At 34.7% G+C, this 14,667-nt stretch overlaps 1 protein-coding gene across 1 annotated transcript in view; it reads right to left on the bottom strand.

Annotated features, from left to right (window-relative positions):
• The window catches only part of LOC107589667 (mitogen-activated protein kinase-binding protein 1-like), a 52,046-nt gene that overhangs the window by 6,409 nt on the left and 30,970 nt on the right, over positions 1–14,667 (bottom strand). The window contains exons 4-11 of the mRNA XM_016278169.1: positions 14,286–14,343; positions 11,681–11,851; positions 10,415–10,552; positions 10,059–10,241; positions 5,363–5,500; positions 3,779–3,910; positions 1,644–1,828; positions 1,302–1,393 (exon numbers count right to left, since the gene is read on the bottom strand). Coding sequence (XP_016133655.1) covers positions 1,302–1,393; positions 1,644–1,828; positions 3,779–3,910; positions 5,363–5,500; positions 10,059–10,241; positions 10,415–10,552; positions 11,681–11,851; positions 14,286–14,343 — 1,097 coding nt within the window. The remainder of the gene's footprint in view (positions 1–1,301; positions 1,394–1,643; positions 1,829–3,778; positions 3,911–5,362; positions 5,501–10,058; positions 10,242–10,414; positions 10,553–11,680; positions 11,852–14,285; positions 14,344–14,667) is intronic.

Raw genomic sequence — 14,667 nt, 5'->3', positions numbered from 1 at the left:
CAACAAATGACTAACTGTTGTCTCTGTATTTTAAGCGGGGACATTGAACATTGAGAGGGTATTTTAAGATTGAAAACATGACTTCAGTTTTAAGTTGAACCAGGTTGAGCTGTGAAGTTTACACTGGAAACACTAGCTGTAAACACTGCTGGTGGCATATGTGTGAAGTGGCGACTCCAAGGTTACAGAGCATCCGCTGAGCATCTGAGCTGGATCAGCACTTCCTTTTTACTGGGGCATTAAGCGGCACCTCAGTGCAGGATTTAATTAGCTACAGACCTATAAAAAAAACACTCAGCACTAGGGTTGGGTATCGTTAGAAATTTTCCGATTCCGGTTCCAGTTTTGCCTAACGATTCCGGTTCCATTTAAGTGAACAATTTTTTTTTTTTTTTACTATTTTACCTTAATTGAATGTAGTGTTGCTGGAAGGTAGTAAGTAATGTTGAGTAATGCATGTGCTTCAAAGTTGATGTTTTTTACACTATCAACAACATTTTCAAGCAGGAATAAGCTGGTTGGCCAAATAGTCCCTTGAGGGGGACACTTGTTCATTTCCCTAAATTAATGAAATATTATACTTATAACCATGTATACACACACTGCATAAAGCCCCTATTTTACAAATAATAATGCAGTCAGGAGTTGGTGTGATGCAATGAGTGGTTTCCACATTTTTAAACATTTAAAATGCATGAAAATATTTTCTATCACTTTGTTTATCACTCTTAAAATGACCTGTACACTAAATAATCTAACCCTCATACTTACATAACAATAGCAGTTTATATATTTAGTGGTTCAAGTTGAAGTCAGTATGTATATTAATGACAATATGGGACAAATATAATGTAATTTAGTGGCGGCAAGATCTGCGTGCTGCCGGTACGTGTACAGTCAGACAAAACAATGTGCACATTTATCAAAGACTCGAGTGCGCGTACAGTCGTGAAAAACGATGTGTTCAGCAGTTAAAAGATGCGGCGCGTCTGTGGAGTGCGCGCTCAGACAAAACAATGTGCACATTTATCAAAGACTCGAGTGCGCGTACAGTCGTGAAAAACGATGTGTTCAGCAGTTAAGGACGCGGCGCGTCTGTGGAGTGCGCGTCATGGGAAGCAATGTGCTCAGTAATTAAAGAGGCAGGGCGGCGTTTCTGTTATTTGGTTTGTGACATCCATTATGGGAAACGCCGGCGCAAGGCTGCTCACAGAACCGAAACTTAGAAATTGCTCACGGTTCCGGTTCTTTTCAAAAAACAGAATACCAGTTATCGGTTCCCAACCCTACTCAGCACTCACCGGTCTCAGGTTTGGAGTACTCGAGACACAAGATCTCAGAGTCGTGGGCCTGAACATCCAGAATTTCCTCCATGCTCTCCAAATCATGGATTCTGAAAACAACAGACGTTCAGTGTGGGTCTGATTGGCTAAAACATTTTTTACATTTTCTGAAGTAGAATATAGTATAAAATCATTGAGAATACTTTTATAATTCATTATATACACAGTTTCATAGAGGGTGTAACATGCATGTGATACCCAGTACACAAAAACATTGTCCTTTCCATTAAAACCCTCAGAGGATCAATTAACTCAAATCAATTAGTGAAGAAGTGTTAAGCAGACATGTGAAAAACAGACCTCAGTGTTCCATTGCGGTCCCCTGATGCCAGGTGCAGCCCGTCTGGGCTCATGCAGATGGTCCTAATGCCTGTCCGGTTGTCTGAGGTCTGTGGGTCGACCTTCTCAGAGTTACTGGAGATTGTGCATTCTGTGTCCAGCAGGGAGGAGGTGTTGCTGTCCATATAAATAACCTTCTGGAGGTCCTTTGGTGACAAAAAAATGATCATTTGTGACTTGTTCATTACATTTTTACAGGTACATATACTTAAAGTTACTTAAAATGCATGAATATTGTTATGTTAGATAAATATCAAAGCAAATGGCACCTGTAAATCTATCAAATCAGAACTAAATAGAGGTTTGGGAATAATAAAGTGTCCAATATGTGAATGTTTGACATGTGGATTAAATGTATAAATGCCTTTTGAAGCTAGAGTTGCTGATAGTACAGTAGCTGACTTTTTTTAATGAAAATATGCGGTTTATGGAAGAAATATGTATCAGTTCACAGTAGCACCCCAAGTATGATGATCGTTTTTCACAGAAAATACACTACCATTGAAAAGTTTGATTTTGAGATAAGTCTCCTATGCTCACCAAGGCTTTATTTGATCAAAAATACATACATGTTATTATAATTTAAAGTAACATTTTCAATTTCAATATATTTTAAAATGTAATTTATTTCTGTGATGCAAAGCTGAATTTTCAGCATCATTACTCCAGTCTTCAGTGTCACATGATCCTTCAGAAATTAGGGGTGCTCCGATCAGGATTTTTGAGGCCGATCACTGATCGCCGCTCACAGAAAGCAGTATCTGCTGATACCGATCACCGATACCGATCTTTTTAAAGCTTTCGTTTTATCATTTATAACTATATATAGTGATACTCCAATCAGGATTTTTAGACATTTATTCATTTTAGACATATTTATAGCCTGAATTTCATTTTATTTTTAGTTTTTCTACCTCCACGAGTGGCATCTATTATTGCCTTGTTTATCTAAAAGTGCTCTTTCCCTTTAAACCTAGCCAAAAAGCCATATGTTTACTGTGAAACACAGTAGACTTTAATAATATGCATTTATGGTGTAATTGCTACATTTTCGTGTCAATCCATGTTCATATTTAATTCTCGGTGCGGAAAGATCTCTGCACTGCTGCAGACGCGCTGCCGGACAGCAACCGTGTGCAGTGAACGCTTTAATCTGTTAACATGGGCACAGAAAAAATACGCACATACACTGCAAACTGAGTAATGTGAACCTGGTGTTATGTGTGTGCGCTGCGAGTGTGCATGAGGCACGGTCTCCAGGAGAGTGTGCAAACGCTGAATGGTTAAACACTGGCAAGAATTAAAAAGAAATGCAATTTATAAACTTTAGTGACGATGTGACACTGCCTCGATTGTGCAAGTGACACTTCCTGTGTCAACTGTGCAGCTCGCTTATAGACAGACGCGATGTGTGGTGATTTGAAGCTATTTGCGTATTTTGAGAGAGAAAGAGAGAGAGAGCGTGGTGATTCACTCACGCTGTTTGTGAAGTTACGTCTCACACAAGGTTTTCAAATTACTTTAGAAGTTATTTAATGAAGAAATATAGCATTATAATTATTTCAGCCGCGCTGGACAGAGACTGAGACGGTGCCGCTGCATGTCATGCCAAACTTCTCACGGCAGCGTCATCAGCTTGAGATCAGTTTTTTGAGATTGGCCTTTTTAGAGACCGCCGATCAAACATCCCAACGTGATTATCGGCCGATAGTGATCGGTAACCGATCAATCGGAACACCCCTATCAGAAATCATTCTAATATGCTGATTTTCTTGCTGCTCAAGAAACATTTCTCATAATTATTAATATTGAAAATAGCTGCTGCTTAATATTTTGTAGAAATCGTGATGCATTTTTTTCTGGATTTTTTGATGAATGGGAAGTTCAAAAGAACAGCATTTACTTGAAACCGAAATCTTTTGTAACATTATAAATGTCTTTAATGTCACTTTTAAATTTTTTGTAAGAAAAAAAAAAACCTACTGACCCCAAACCTTCAAACAGTAGTATTTTTTGCAATAAAAAAACAAAACAAAATCAGAACACCTCAAAGACAAGACTGGATTAATTTCAAGTCTTGAGTTTCCAAAACTCACATTGCTGATGACGTTTCGGCTGATGGTGTTCTGGGCGTCTGTGTTCCATAAACGGATAGTATTGTCAGAAGAACAGCTGAGGAACGATCCGGGAGACAAACGTGGCTCTCCATCCCTCGTCTCTGGGTACACCTGCAGGACAAAGAATGAGAAGTGATTCAACCTGACAAAATACACGGCGTTACATCACACAAACTCATTCATACAAACAAATACAGGTGTATTTACTCTAATGTGACATTTAAACTCCATTAGGTCATTATCAAGTAAACAAGAAGGAGCGGTCTTACGCACTGGGCGTTAATCACACATCCTCTTTATACAAACAGAGAATATATCCATCTAAGTGACACACAAGGCTGATACAGTACATTCTAGCATTGGATAGGACAGATTTTTAATGAAAATGTGTCTTTATTATTTTTATTATTTAACAACGTTGTAAAAGTAATAAGATATTTTAGGCATATTTTGAATATACCTTCACAACTGAAGCTTTAGCTGACACTATATTCACAATAATTCAGTTTATCATTGATTAAATATTTAGGCCTGTACCAGTATTATTTTAGTATCACTGATACGGTCTTATAGTTTTTGTTAATATTTTGAATTCCATTTTAAATATGTTACAATATTACATATTAGTTTTAATATTTTGTTTTTGTTATTTTTATTGGTTTAGTTTAACGTGTCTATATAAATAATGTTTTATAAATAATTTAAATTTATTAGTTTTAGCTGATTTAGTTTTAATTATTTCACTTCAAGTTAAACAAAAATATGTTTTTTTTTTAATTGAACTATTTCTAAAGTTAAAGTTTGTTATGGATTTAGTTAATTATAATAACCCTGACCTGTAATTATAGACATATTTCAGGAACTTTGATGAGGTCACAAAATGTCAGACAACTAAAGACAGACACAACAAACCAAAAGGGAAGTCATATTCATGAATCATGTGATCCGATATGCGCATACAGCCCACGACACAACCTGAAAATACAGTAGGTATATGATGTATGTCGACAAATCCCACAGGTTTTTTAAAAATATGTAGCCTGTCACAATAGAAAAAAAATAAAAAATAAAATGTGTCTGGTACATAAGACTGAAGACTGAAACCTACAGCAGGTGGGTTTTCATTAATACAATAACCTTGTATGAGTTCACATCAGGCCTCACAAAAAAAAACAAAAAAACATGAGGCTCAAATACAAAAGACCTGCCTCACATTATTCCAGCAGGCAAAATGTCAACACACGACACAATGAAAGGACAAAACATGTTACCATATGCACCAGCCAGAAGTCTGAATACACTTGACTGAATTTTCTCATAATCCTAAACTTTTATTCTACTTGAAATGCATGAAATTAGTTTTGTAGGTAAAAGTAAACACCTATGTCTGAACTGTTTTTTTATATTTAGTTCTTTTATTTTTTAGCATCCAACTGATCAGCTCTCTCTTTCCGTCACCACCTTATCTTATTTGACATGTTGCCTTGGCAAATAGCTGAAATAAAATATTTTTTATTTTACTTTATTTCAGTTAATGTTTAAAATGTATGTCTTGTTTCTCACCTCCACGCTCCATACACAGGCCGAATAATGCACAATGCACAAACCGCAAATAAAATCAGATGAGATATAAAACATAAAAATAATATGAAACAGGTGGCAATAAAGAGATGAAATGTGAAAAAAGAAATGTATTAGTGCCTGAGTACATGTAGGTTCAAAGTGAGAAGATAAGAGCTCATTTGTGTGTTTTTCCATTGGCTGTTAGATGTTCCTAATGAGAAAAATCTAATATTGAAATCTAAGAGCCTCCTTCACTGAAATATCTAATTTAATTTAGTGAGATAAGGACAGGGGGGACTAGGGATGTTAATTTCGGTTATTTTTCCTAACCGACGCTCGTTAACCGATTGTTAACCGTTAACCGACAAGATTTTTATATATTAAAATTGAATTAAATTAAATTAGAAAGGATAAGTGTCTGTGACCCATTAAAAAATAATAACATTTGTTTTCCGGGGATTCATTTTACATGCACAGAAAGCAGCAAACAACAGAACATTAGAAATTAGCCTACTGATTGCCACCATTGATGGACACAATTTTTTAATCATATTAAAAATATCTGTATGACATTATATTCTGCAGTTCTTCCCTGTTGTACCGAATATCTATACTTTTCAAATGATCATATCGAAGTTAGAAATTCAAATATTGTGACAAAATTAATTTTGTAGGGTGCCACAAGTTTCTTAAAATTTCCAAAGGGTGCCGTACTAAAAAAAGGTTGGGAAACACTGGTCTATATAACGAATAAATAGGGCTATACGAGAAACATATTTTTACTTAAATAGTAAATTAAGAAAATGAAAAAAAAAACTGTGCAACAAGTAGCCTAGTATGCAGAGTTTTGGTTCATTTTTGTGCTGCGCGAAAGGAAACAGACGGCAGAAAGCGACATCCTATTTTTCTTTAGGTTTATTTTACAAAAGCACAAAGATTTGTTTTTATTGTGAATGTACACAAATAAAGACAAACCTTTTACAATTCCAATTATCTTTAGGACTAAAAGGAGTAGTTTCTTCTACCGTTGGAAAAAATTCAAGTGATTGCGCCGGCGTATTATTAATGCGCACACTCACTACCTTGACAATGCAGCCTGTTCATTATCATAATAAAATAGTGTCAGTCAAACATATGGGGAAAAAAACTATTTAGTAAAAAAAATATGTAGTAAAATCTGTGCTGTTAAGTGTTATCACAGTAGACTACCGCGAAAACGATTTGATAAGAAAACATTTGATTTTGTGTGGAATGAGAGACCCAACGTTGGTTTCAGTTTCGTTTTAGCTTAAATGAATTCGTTTTGGCTTGTCGTTTATATTGCTATAGTTTCTTATATTTTAAATTCTTGTTCTTTTCTAAATACTGTTAATTGAAAGGATTTGTGAGGGGGAACTAAAATAGCCTAGCTATGTTTACAGTGTTTATTATAATGTTCGTAAACATTTTGCGTCGGCATTAGGCCTATTTCTGAATGAAATAAAAAATGCGACTTATACATGACTTGTTTTTTTCCCCCCCTAAAAAACACTTTTTATACACGTAGCATATTTTAACCATGCAGCAAACTTTTTTTAAATATTTTGATAAATTACTAAAAAAATAAATAATTAAATGACTTTTTAAACCGTTAAACTGATTGTATTAATCGGTCAAAATTACAGTCAGTTAACCGGTTAAAATGAACATCCCTAGGGGGGACTATTTGCTAAATAAGCTTTATGCCAAGAGACCAAAGTTCATTTTTAGATAATCAAGCTGTACAATGATACTAGGGCTCTTTTAGTTGATAAACTGTTAGACAGAGGGGCTTTTGTATTCTTGACCATTCTTTCTGTATCCCTTTCTTTCTGGCACTCTTCTGACTCTGTCTTGTTTTCTCTGTGCAGTGGGCACAAGGGTCCCACAAAAGCAGAATTGTGCAGCGCCCACCTGCTCTAACCGTGACCCACTTTGACCGTTTGTAAGGAGTCAAATCAACATCTCATATCAGCTCTAAATCATGTGTTCAAGTTCACAACACGGCTGCCTAGTTCTCACGGTTTTCTAAAGGTCTTACGAAATACAAATTTCTTCTTCTCTTTTGTGAGATTCAAAATCCTTTCTTTAAATAGACATTACTGATCTGATGTTTCAGTAAATACAAATAATGCACTGAATTAAATTATAAAATATAATGTTGGGATATTAATATATTGGGTGATTTATGTTAAATTTACCTTAAAAATAAAAATAAATATTATTCAGTACCCTTTCAAAATACAATTGAATGCTTCATACCAATAATAAATTAAAATAATTAAATACATAACTAAAATATTATTAAATACCTTTTAAAATGCAATTAAATAATTAACACTATTAAATAATAATTAAAATAATTAAATACATAAAGCAATTAAAACAATGCAATATAACAAATAATATAATAATAATAATAATTTTTTTAAAACACACAAAAGGGACAGTGTATGCAATTAAATAATTAATACTAATAATTAATAATTAAATACATAATTAAAAAATTTAAAACAATGCAATGTAAAAATACAAAAAAATCAATTAAAATGAATATAATAATAATATATTTTTTTAACACAAACACACAAAAGGGGCGGTGTATGCAGTGAATGCAGGAAATTATGGGTTTTTAAAAATTAAACAAGTTTTGTGGGTGATGATTCTGTGTCCTGATGCTTTGTCTGAGATTAGAGTGATAACTGGCAAGTGAAGGTAATGAGGTCAAACATCCAGTGTACAGGTGAGCATGACTGACAGCAGCACCATGACATGTCGTTCAGTGAGTTTTACAATGAGACGTGACAGCTGAGTCCGCAGCCCTGATGTGAAACTTACTGCGAAACTGTCATTTTTCTGGACAGTGTGAGAGGAAAAGCAGAACAGACTAATATTAGACCACAGTAATAGCAGCATTAGTAATTAACACACTCCACTCTCGCTTAACACAGCTGAGAGCTTAGAAACACCCTCCGTTACAGGGGCTTTAATATCAGAAAAGGAAAAAAACAGCTTAGCATGGATAAAACACACAGACAAGAAAGCCTAAACAAAGCTCAACTACAAATTAGGGAGTAAAAATGTGACAATTGAGCTTTTAAGTTTAACTCCAAGTCTAAACCAGCTTTATTTTCATGCATATTACTTTCATAAACATGTTAAAGGAATAGAGCTCAAGAGTGACCTCTCAGAATTATTTTCCCCATTCATTTTCCATTGACATTTTAAAAAATTGTTCAGAACTAAACCAGCCTGCAAAAATAGTATTTTCATATAAATTCAGTTTTTTTTTATGCCCTAATGGATTCAACATCCTATATTATCCAAATATAGGTAAATAGTTAGACAGCTAAACTGATTTTGTTTCAAAGTTGTAAATAAAACAAAAAATACTGGAGTATGTTTTACAAGAAAATCAAAATGTCATGTTTAATTCAATGTTACTTGCCATTTCTTTGTAATTATTTTTTAAAATTTACTAGCAATTTCTGGGTGAAAATGTTTAAAATAATTTTTTCAGTGTAGCTAATGTTATCTAGTGTTCATATCTAGTGTTCACTACAAAAACTTATATCCATTAAAACAGTAACTATTTTGAAATGTGGATCTTTAATACGTTTTTTTATTTTTTTATATTTAGAATAAAATAGGAGCTAAAATCGTCTAAAAATCCATTCTGAATGCCATTTTTACTTTTTGAATCAAACTATTGAACAATATGGCACCTACACATTCATGCATATTTGTGACAGACTACGAGGAAAAGCAGAACAGACTAATATTAGACCACAGTAATAGCAGCATTAGTAATTAACACACTCCACTCTCGCTTAACACAGCTGAGAGCTTAGAAACACCCTCCGTTACAGGGGCTTTAATATCAGAAAAGGAAAAAAACAGCTTAGCATGGATAAAACACACAGACAAGAAAGCCTAAACAAAGCTCAACTACAAATTAGGGAGTAAAAATGTGACAATTGAGCTTTTAAGTTTAACTCCAAGTCTAAACCAGCTTTATTTTCATGCATATTATTTTCATAAACATGTTAAAGGAATAGAGCTCAAGAGTGACCTCTCAGAATTATTTTCCCCATTAATTTTCCATTGACATTTTAAAAAATTGTTCAGAACTAAACCAGCCTGCAAAAATAGTATTTTCATATAAATTCAGTTTTTTTTTTATGCCCTAATGGATTCAACATCCTATATTATCCAAATATAGGTAAATAGTTAGACAGCTAAACTGATTTTGTTTCAAAGTTGTAAATAAAACAAAAAATACTGGAGTATGTTTTACAAGAAAATCTAAATGTCATGTTTAATTCAATGTTACTTGCCATTTCTTTGTAATTATTTTTTAAAATTTACTAGCAATTTCTGGGTGAAAATGTTTAAAATAATTTTTTCAGTGTAGCTAATGTTATCTAGTGTTCATATCTAGTGTTCACTACAAAAACTTATATCCATTAAAACAGTAACTATTTTGAAATGTGGATCTTTAATAAGCTTTTTTATTTTTTTATATTTAGAATAAAATAGGAGCTAAAATCGTCTAAAAATCCATTATGAATGCCATTTTTACTTTTTGAATCAAACTATTGAACTCTATGGCACCTACACATTCATGCATATTTGTGACAGACTACACAATCAACCAATCAGTGTCCTTGTCACTCACCCTGAGCTCCACCCACTTGTCCAGCATTCTTTTGTCATTGAACTCACAGAGCAGCCCAGAGGAAGTGATGCAGAAGGTGCTGTTTGCCTTCCGGCCCTTTCCACAGGCGACATCGCTGAAGAAATTATTCCGCAGCTCTCCAAGGAGACCAGAGCGGCCCAATAATGGTACTGTAGCATTCATCTGTGAGAGATGACATTTATGAGACTTTCATCTAGGACCAGGATAATATTCAGTACTGTATGAATGGGCTGGGAATTCATGTGACGTGACATTTTCAACTGTGGTCAGGTTTGACGTCTGTGGTGACAGCTAAGTGAGAGTTAGAGATAGTTTGCCACATTAGCAACGTCTACCTTGGATGACTTGGTGTGGTCAAGATACCAGAACTTCACATGTCTATTTCCGGCTGTAACAAAGTAGGAGCTGTCATCTGAGAAAGACACAGCCGTCACTTTACTGGACACCTTGTTGGCGGCAACCACAACATTTTTCTGAAAGGACAAAAAGACAAATATTCAGTCTCTAAAATTTTAATGCTATGATTTACGGATCTGTTTTTTAGGCTATTGGTTGATTAAAGTGCAACAATCAAAAGCGTAAAATCATGGTAAACACAGAGTATGCAAAATGGAACTACATTAAAGGAATAGTTCACCAAAAAAAATTTATTTGCTTAACATTTACTCACCCTGAGGCCATTCAAGATGTAGATGAGTTTGGTTTTTTGTCAGAACAGATTTGGAAAAATTTAGGATTACATCAGTTGCTCACCAATGGATCCTCTGCAGTGAATGGGTGCCATCAGAATGAGTGTCCAAACAGCTAATAAAAACATCACAATAATCCACACGTAATTCACACCACTCCAGTCCATCAATTAACGTCTTGTGAAGCGAAAAAGCTGCATGTTTGTAAGAAACAAATCTAGGCAAGTAAACTTTAAACCAAAATGCCAGTCCATAATCCATAATAATGCTTCCTCCAGTGAAAAAGTCCATCCCCAGTTGTCCACTCACATCAAAGTCCACCAACATATATGTTTAGGACTGTTTTTGCATGTAAACGGTGGTTGGTCTGTGCAGATTTCTCTCCTGATTCAGACAAGATGACTTTTTCACTGGAGAAAGCAATATTATGGATAGAGAACAATTTGGCGGATTTGTTTACAAATACAATTACAAATACACAGCTTTTCGCTTTACTAGAAGTTAACTGATGAGGCTGTGTGGAATATTGTGATGTTTTTATCAGCTGTTTGGCCTCTTATTCTGACGGCACCCATTCACTGCAGAGGATCCATTGGTGGGCAAGTGATGGAATGCTACATTTCTCCAAATCTGTTCTGATGAAGAAACAAACTCATCTACATCTTGGACGGCCTGAGGGTGAGGACAGTTTTCATTCCTGGCTGAACTATTCCTTTAAATTACTCTTCTTTTCATTCTTCAGCTATAAGCATATACTGTATAAAATATAACGCATATTCTTTACACTACAAATATAGTGTTGCCTTGTGTTAACACCATTACTTTGATGCACTGCAAACACTGCTATTTCCTTCAGGAAAAGCAAACTAAATGAAAACCATTTTTCATGACAGTACGAATATTGCTAGTCACCTTCCAGGCCCAGACGTTAACGATCATGTCATGTTGGTAACCCACACTGACGATGTATTTACTGTTGGGGGAGAAAGCCACACACGCCACGCCGTATTTATGTTCATGTAACTCCGCCACCTGTGTCCTCTCCGCCACATCCCAGACACGCACCGCCGGCATATGACCGCTCTAGAGAGAGAGAGAGAGAGAGAGAGATTATGAGGGCTGTCAACATGCTTTAGTTCAGACAATCTCCACACAAGAGCAATATCTACCAGATTTAGAATATTTATTTAGAAACATACAACCAGCATATATAAATATATACATACTACCTTCCAAAAGTTTGGCATCATTAAGATTTGTTTTAACGAATTGATACATTTATTCATCGAGGATACATTAATCAAAAGTGGCCGATCAAAGGTGACAATAAAGATACTTATAATTTTACAAAATATTTTCTTTTACTTAACATATAATGCTATTCTTTTAAATTTTCTTTTCATCCAAAAATCCTGAAAAAAATGTAGCCAAGTTTTCACGACAATATGAAGCAGCACAACTGTTTTCAACATTGACAATAATGAGAAATGTTTCTTGAGCATCAAATCATCATTTTATAATATTTTTTGAAGGATCAGATGACACTGGAGATTTGCGTAACGGCTGCTGAAAATTCACTCAAAGAAATTTAATTTTAAAATATATTTAAACAGTTATTTTAAATTGTATAATACTTCACAATATTATATTACATTTTTTACTGTGTTTTTTATCAAATAAATGCAGCCTTGGTGAGCATAAGAGAGTTATTTCAAAAAATGAAATAATTAAATAAATAAAAAACAAATAAAAAATGTGTATATGTTATATATTATAGAAATGTCCTTGACTTTCCCTGGCCTGAAAAACACAATTTTGAATATCCCCTGATATTTTCATATTTTCTCTGACTGTGGGAAACTTGGATTTATATTTTGATGTATAGCAAGCATGTATTCAAGAGCACCTTTCCATTTTGTGCAATGCTTGTTTGTGCAACACGTTAACATAGATGTTGAGACAGGTCAGTTCAATCCCATGTTACGCAACTCCAATCAAGACGGATCATGTCAGATCACCGCAAACAAAAAGGAATGAATGAAGATTCATTCCGATTAATCTTACACAACATCCTGCTTTAATACAGGACTGTGCTGCCAACATCTAAACAGCTTTCAGTGCTGCTGGGGCTTCACAGTGAGAATGTGGGGGTCAGTGGTCGAACCACAGTGAGCAGACAAATGCAGACTCTAGACTGTTTCTGTCTCTTCCTCCCTACATGCTCTCTTCCTTGCCCTTTCTTGGCACTCTCGCTTTCACCTTTTTATGCCAGCAGACACAGTCTGTGTGCAGGTTGGCACGCTGTTTGGTTAACGACATTCCTCAAAATATATATTTTTGTGTGCGTGTTGCACAGAAGAAAGTCAGCCATACAGGTTTGGAACAACATGAAAGTGAATATGACAGAATTTTCATTTTTGGGTGACCCTTTAAGAAATTTTTTATTTTTTTTAAATAATGGATAACAAGCATTCCTCATTCAAATAATACACTCATTTTATTATATATAATAGTAAAATAATAATTTTATAGAGATTGCACTCACAAAGAGATTTTTAGCCCCCCAAAAAAACTGCTTCAGAACTGAGCAGAACTACAAAAATGTATAATGACTATATACATTTTCATGATTTGATTAAATAAATGTTTAAAAAATAATACACTCATTTTATTATATATAATAGTAAAATAATAATTTTATAGAGATTGCACTCACAAAGAGATTTTTAGCCCCCCCAAAAAACTGCTTCAGAACTGAGCAGAACTACAAAATGATTTGATTAAATAAATGTTTAAAGGCCTTGGAAATTATATTTTTGAAATTCCCTGATATTTCAGCATAATAGGGAACCTTTTAACACTCTAGCTAGAAACACTATTTCTACCACCTTTTTCTACTCAGATGACATAACTAAATCTGCACATAAAGGGAAAAATAATAATAATAACTGGTATTATCAATCCAGTTGACCAAATGATCCAATCAAATCGAGATAGACAAAATCAGCTTGCATTCTGCATTATTTCCCGCTAATATTTCTGATAATAAGTCATTTTTAATACTTTTTTAAATACTTTTAAATGTTTTAATACTGTTATCTTTTGTTTCAATCATTTAGTTTTATTCTGAAGGTTGTAATACTTTGTGTCTGTGTTTTATTACAATCTGGACATAACTTGCATGCTTCTGCATGATTTATATATTGCAGTCAAAGCAATAAATCCCTCCTAATCCAAATGTTAGTGCTGCAAAATTGAGGAAGGAAAGCAATAGTCGTCACATTTGTCTGTACTTGACTCCACTGTGACAAGAGACAAATTACACTGATGGTTAGTCATTGCTCACAGAGATTTCAGATTTCAGGCCTGAAGGTGCAAGATAAAGAACTTTATTTTCATACAGCCGCCTACATCAGCTTTATCGAAGTATGAGATACTGCTCCAGAGCTCCTGACTTCCTATTAGATCATGTGATGTAACCACAAAGCACAGATATACTGAGCAATTGAGTACTTACCTCGCCCGTGACCACGTATTTGCCATCAGGAGAGAAGGAGACCGTAGTGATGGTTTTCCTGTGAGAGAGTGGACGGAAGTATTTAAGACAATGTTGACGTGTATGCATCCTGCTATTTAAGAGACTTCCTCTCCATCTGGTCACCCATTGCTTATGATGATTATATGTTTGAGCATCCAATACTACGATATTTGCTCAACCAGTGGTATGAGTTTGGGACAGGACTATCTGTTTGGTCAACCAGTGGCATGAGTTTGGGACAGGACTATCTGTTTGGTCAACCAGTGGCATGAGTTTGGGACAGGACTATCTGTTTGGTCAACCAGTGGCATGAGTTTGGGACAGGACTATCTGTTTGGTCAACCAGTGGCATGAGTTTGGG

Source organism: Sinocyclocheilus grahami, unplaced genomic scaffold (genome assembly GCF_001515645.1).
Source record: "Sinocyclocheilus grahami isolate Dianchi unplaced genomic scaffold, SAMN03320097.WGS_v1.1 scaffold118.1, whole genome shotgun sequence".
Taxonomy (NCBI): Eukaryota; Metazoa; Chordata; class Actinopteri; order Cypriniformes; family Cyprinidae; genus Sinocyclocheilus; species Sinocyclocheilus grahami.
Note: the sequence above shows the minus strand (reverse complement) of the source record. Positions and strands in the feature narration are given on the sequence as shown.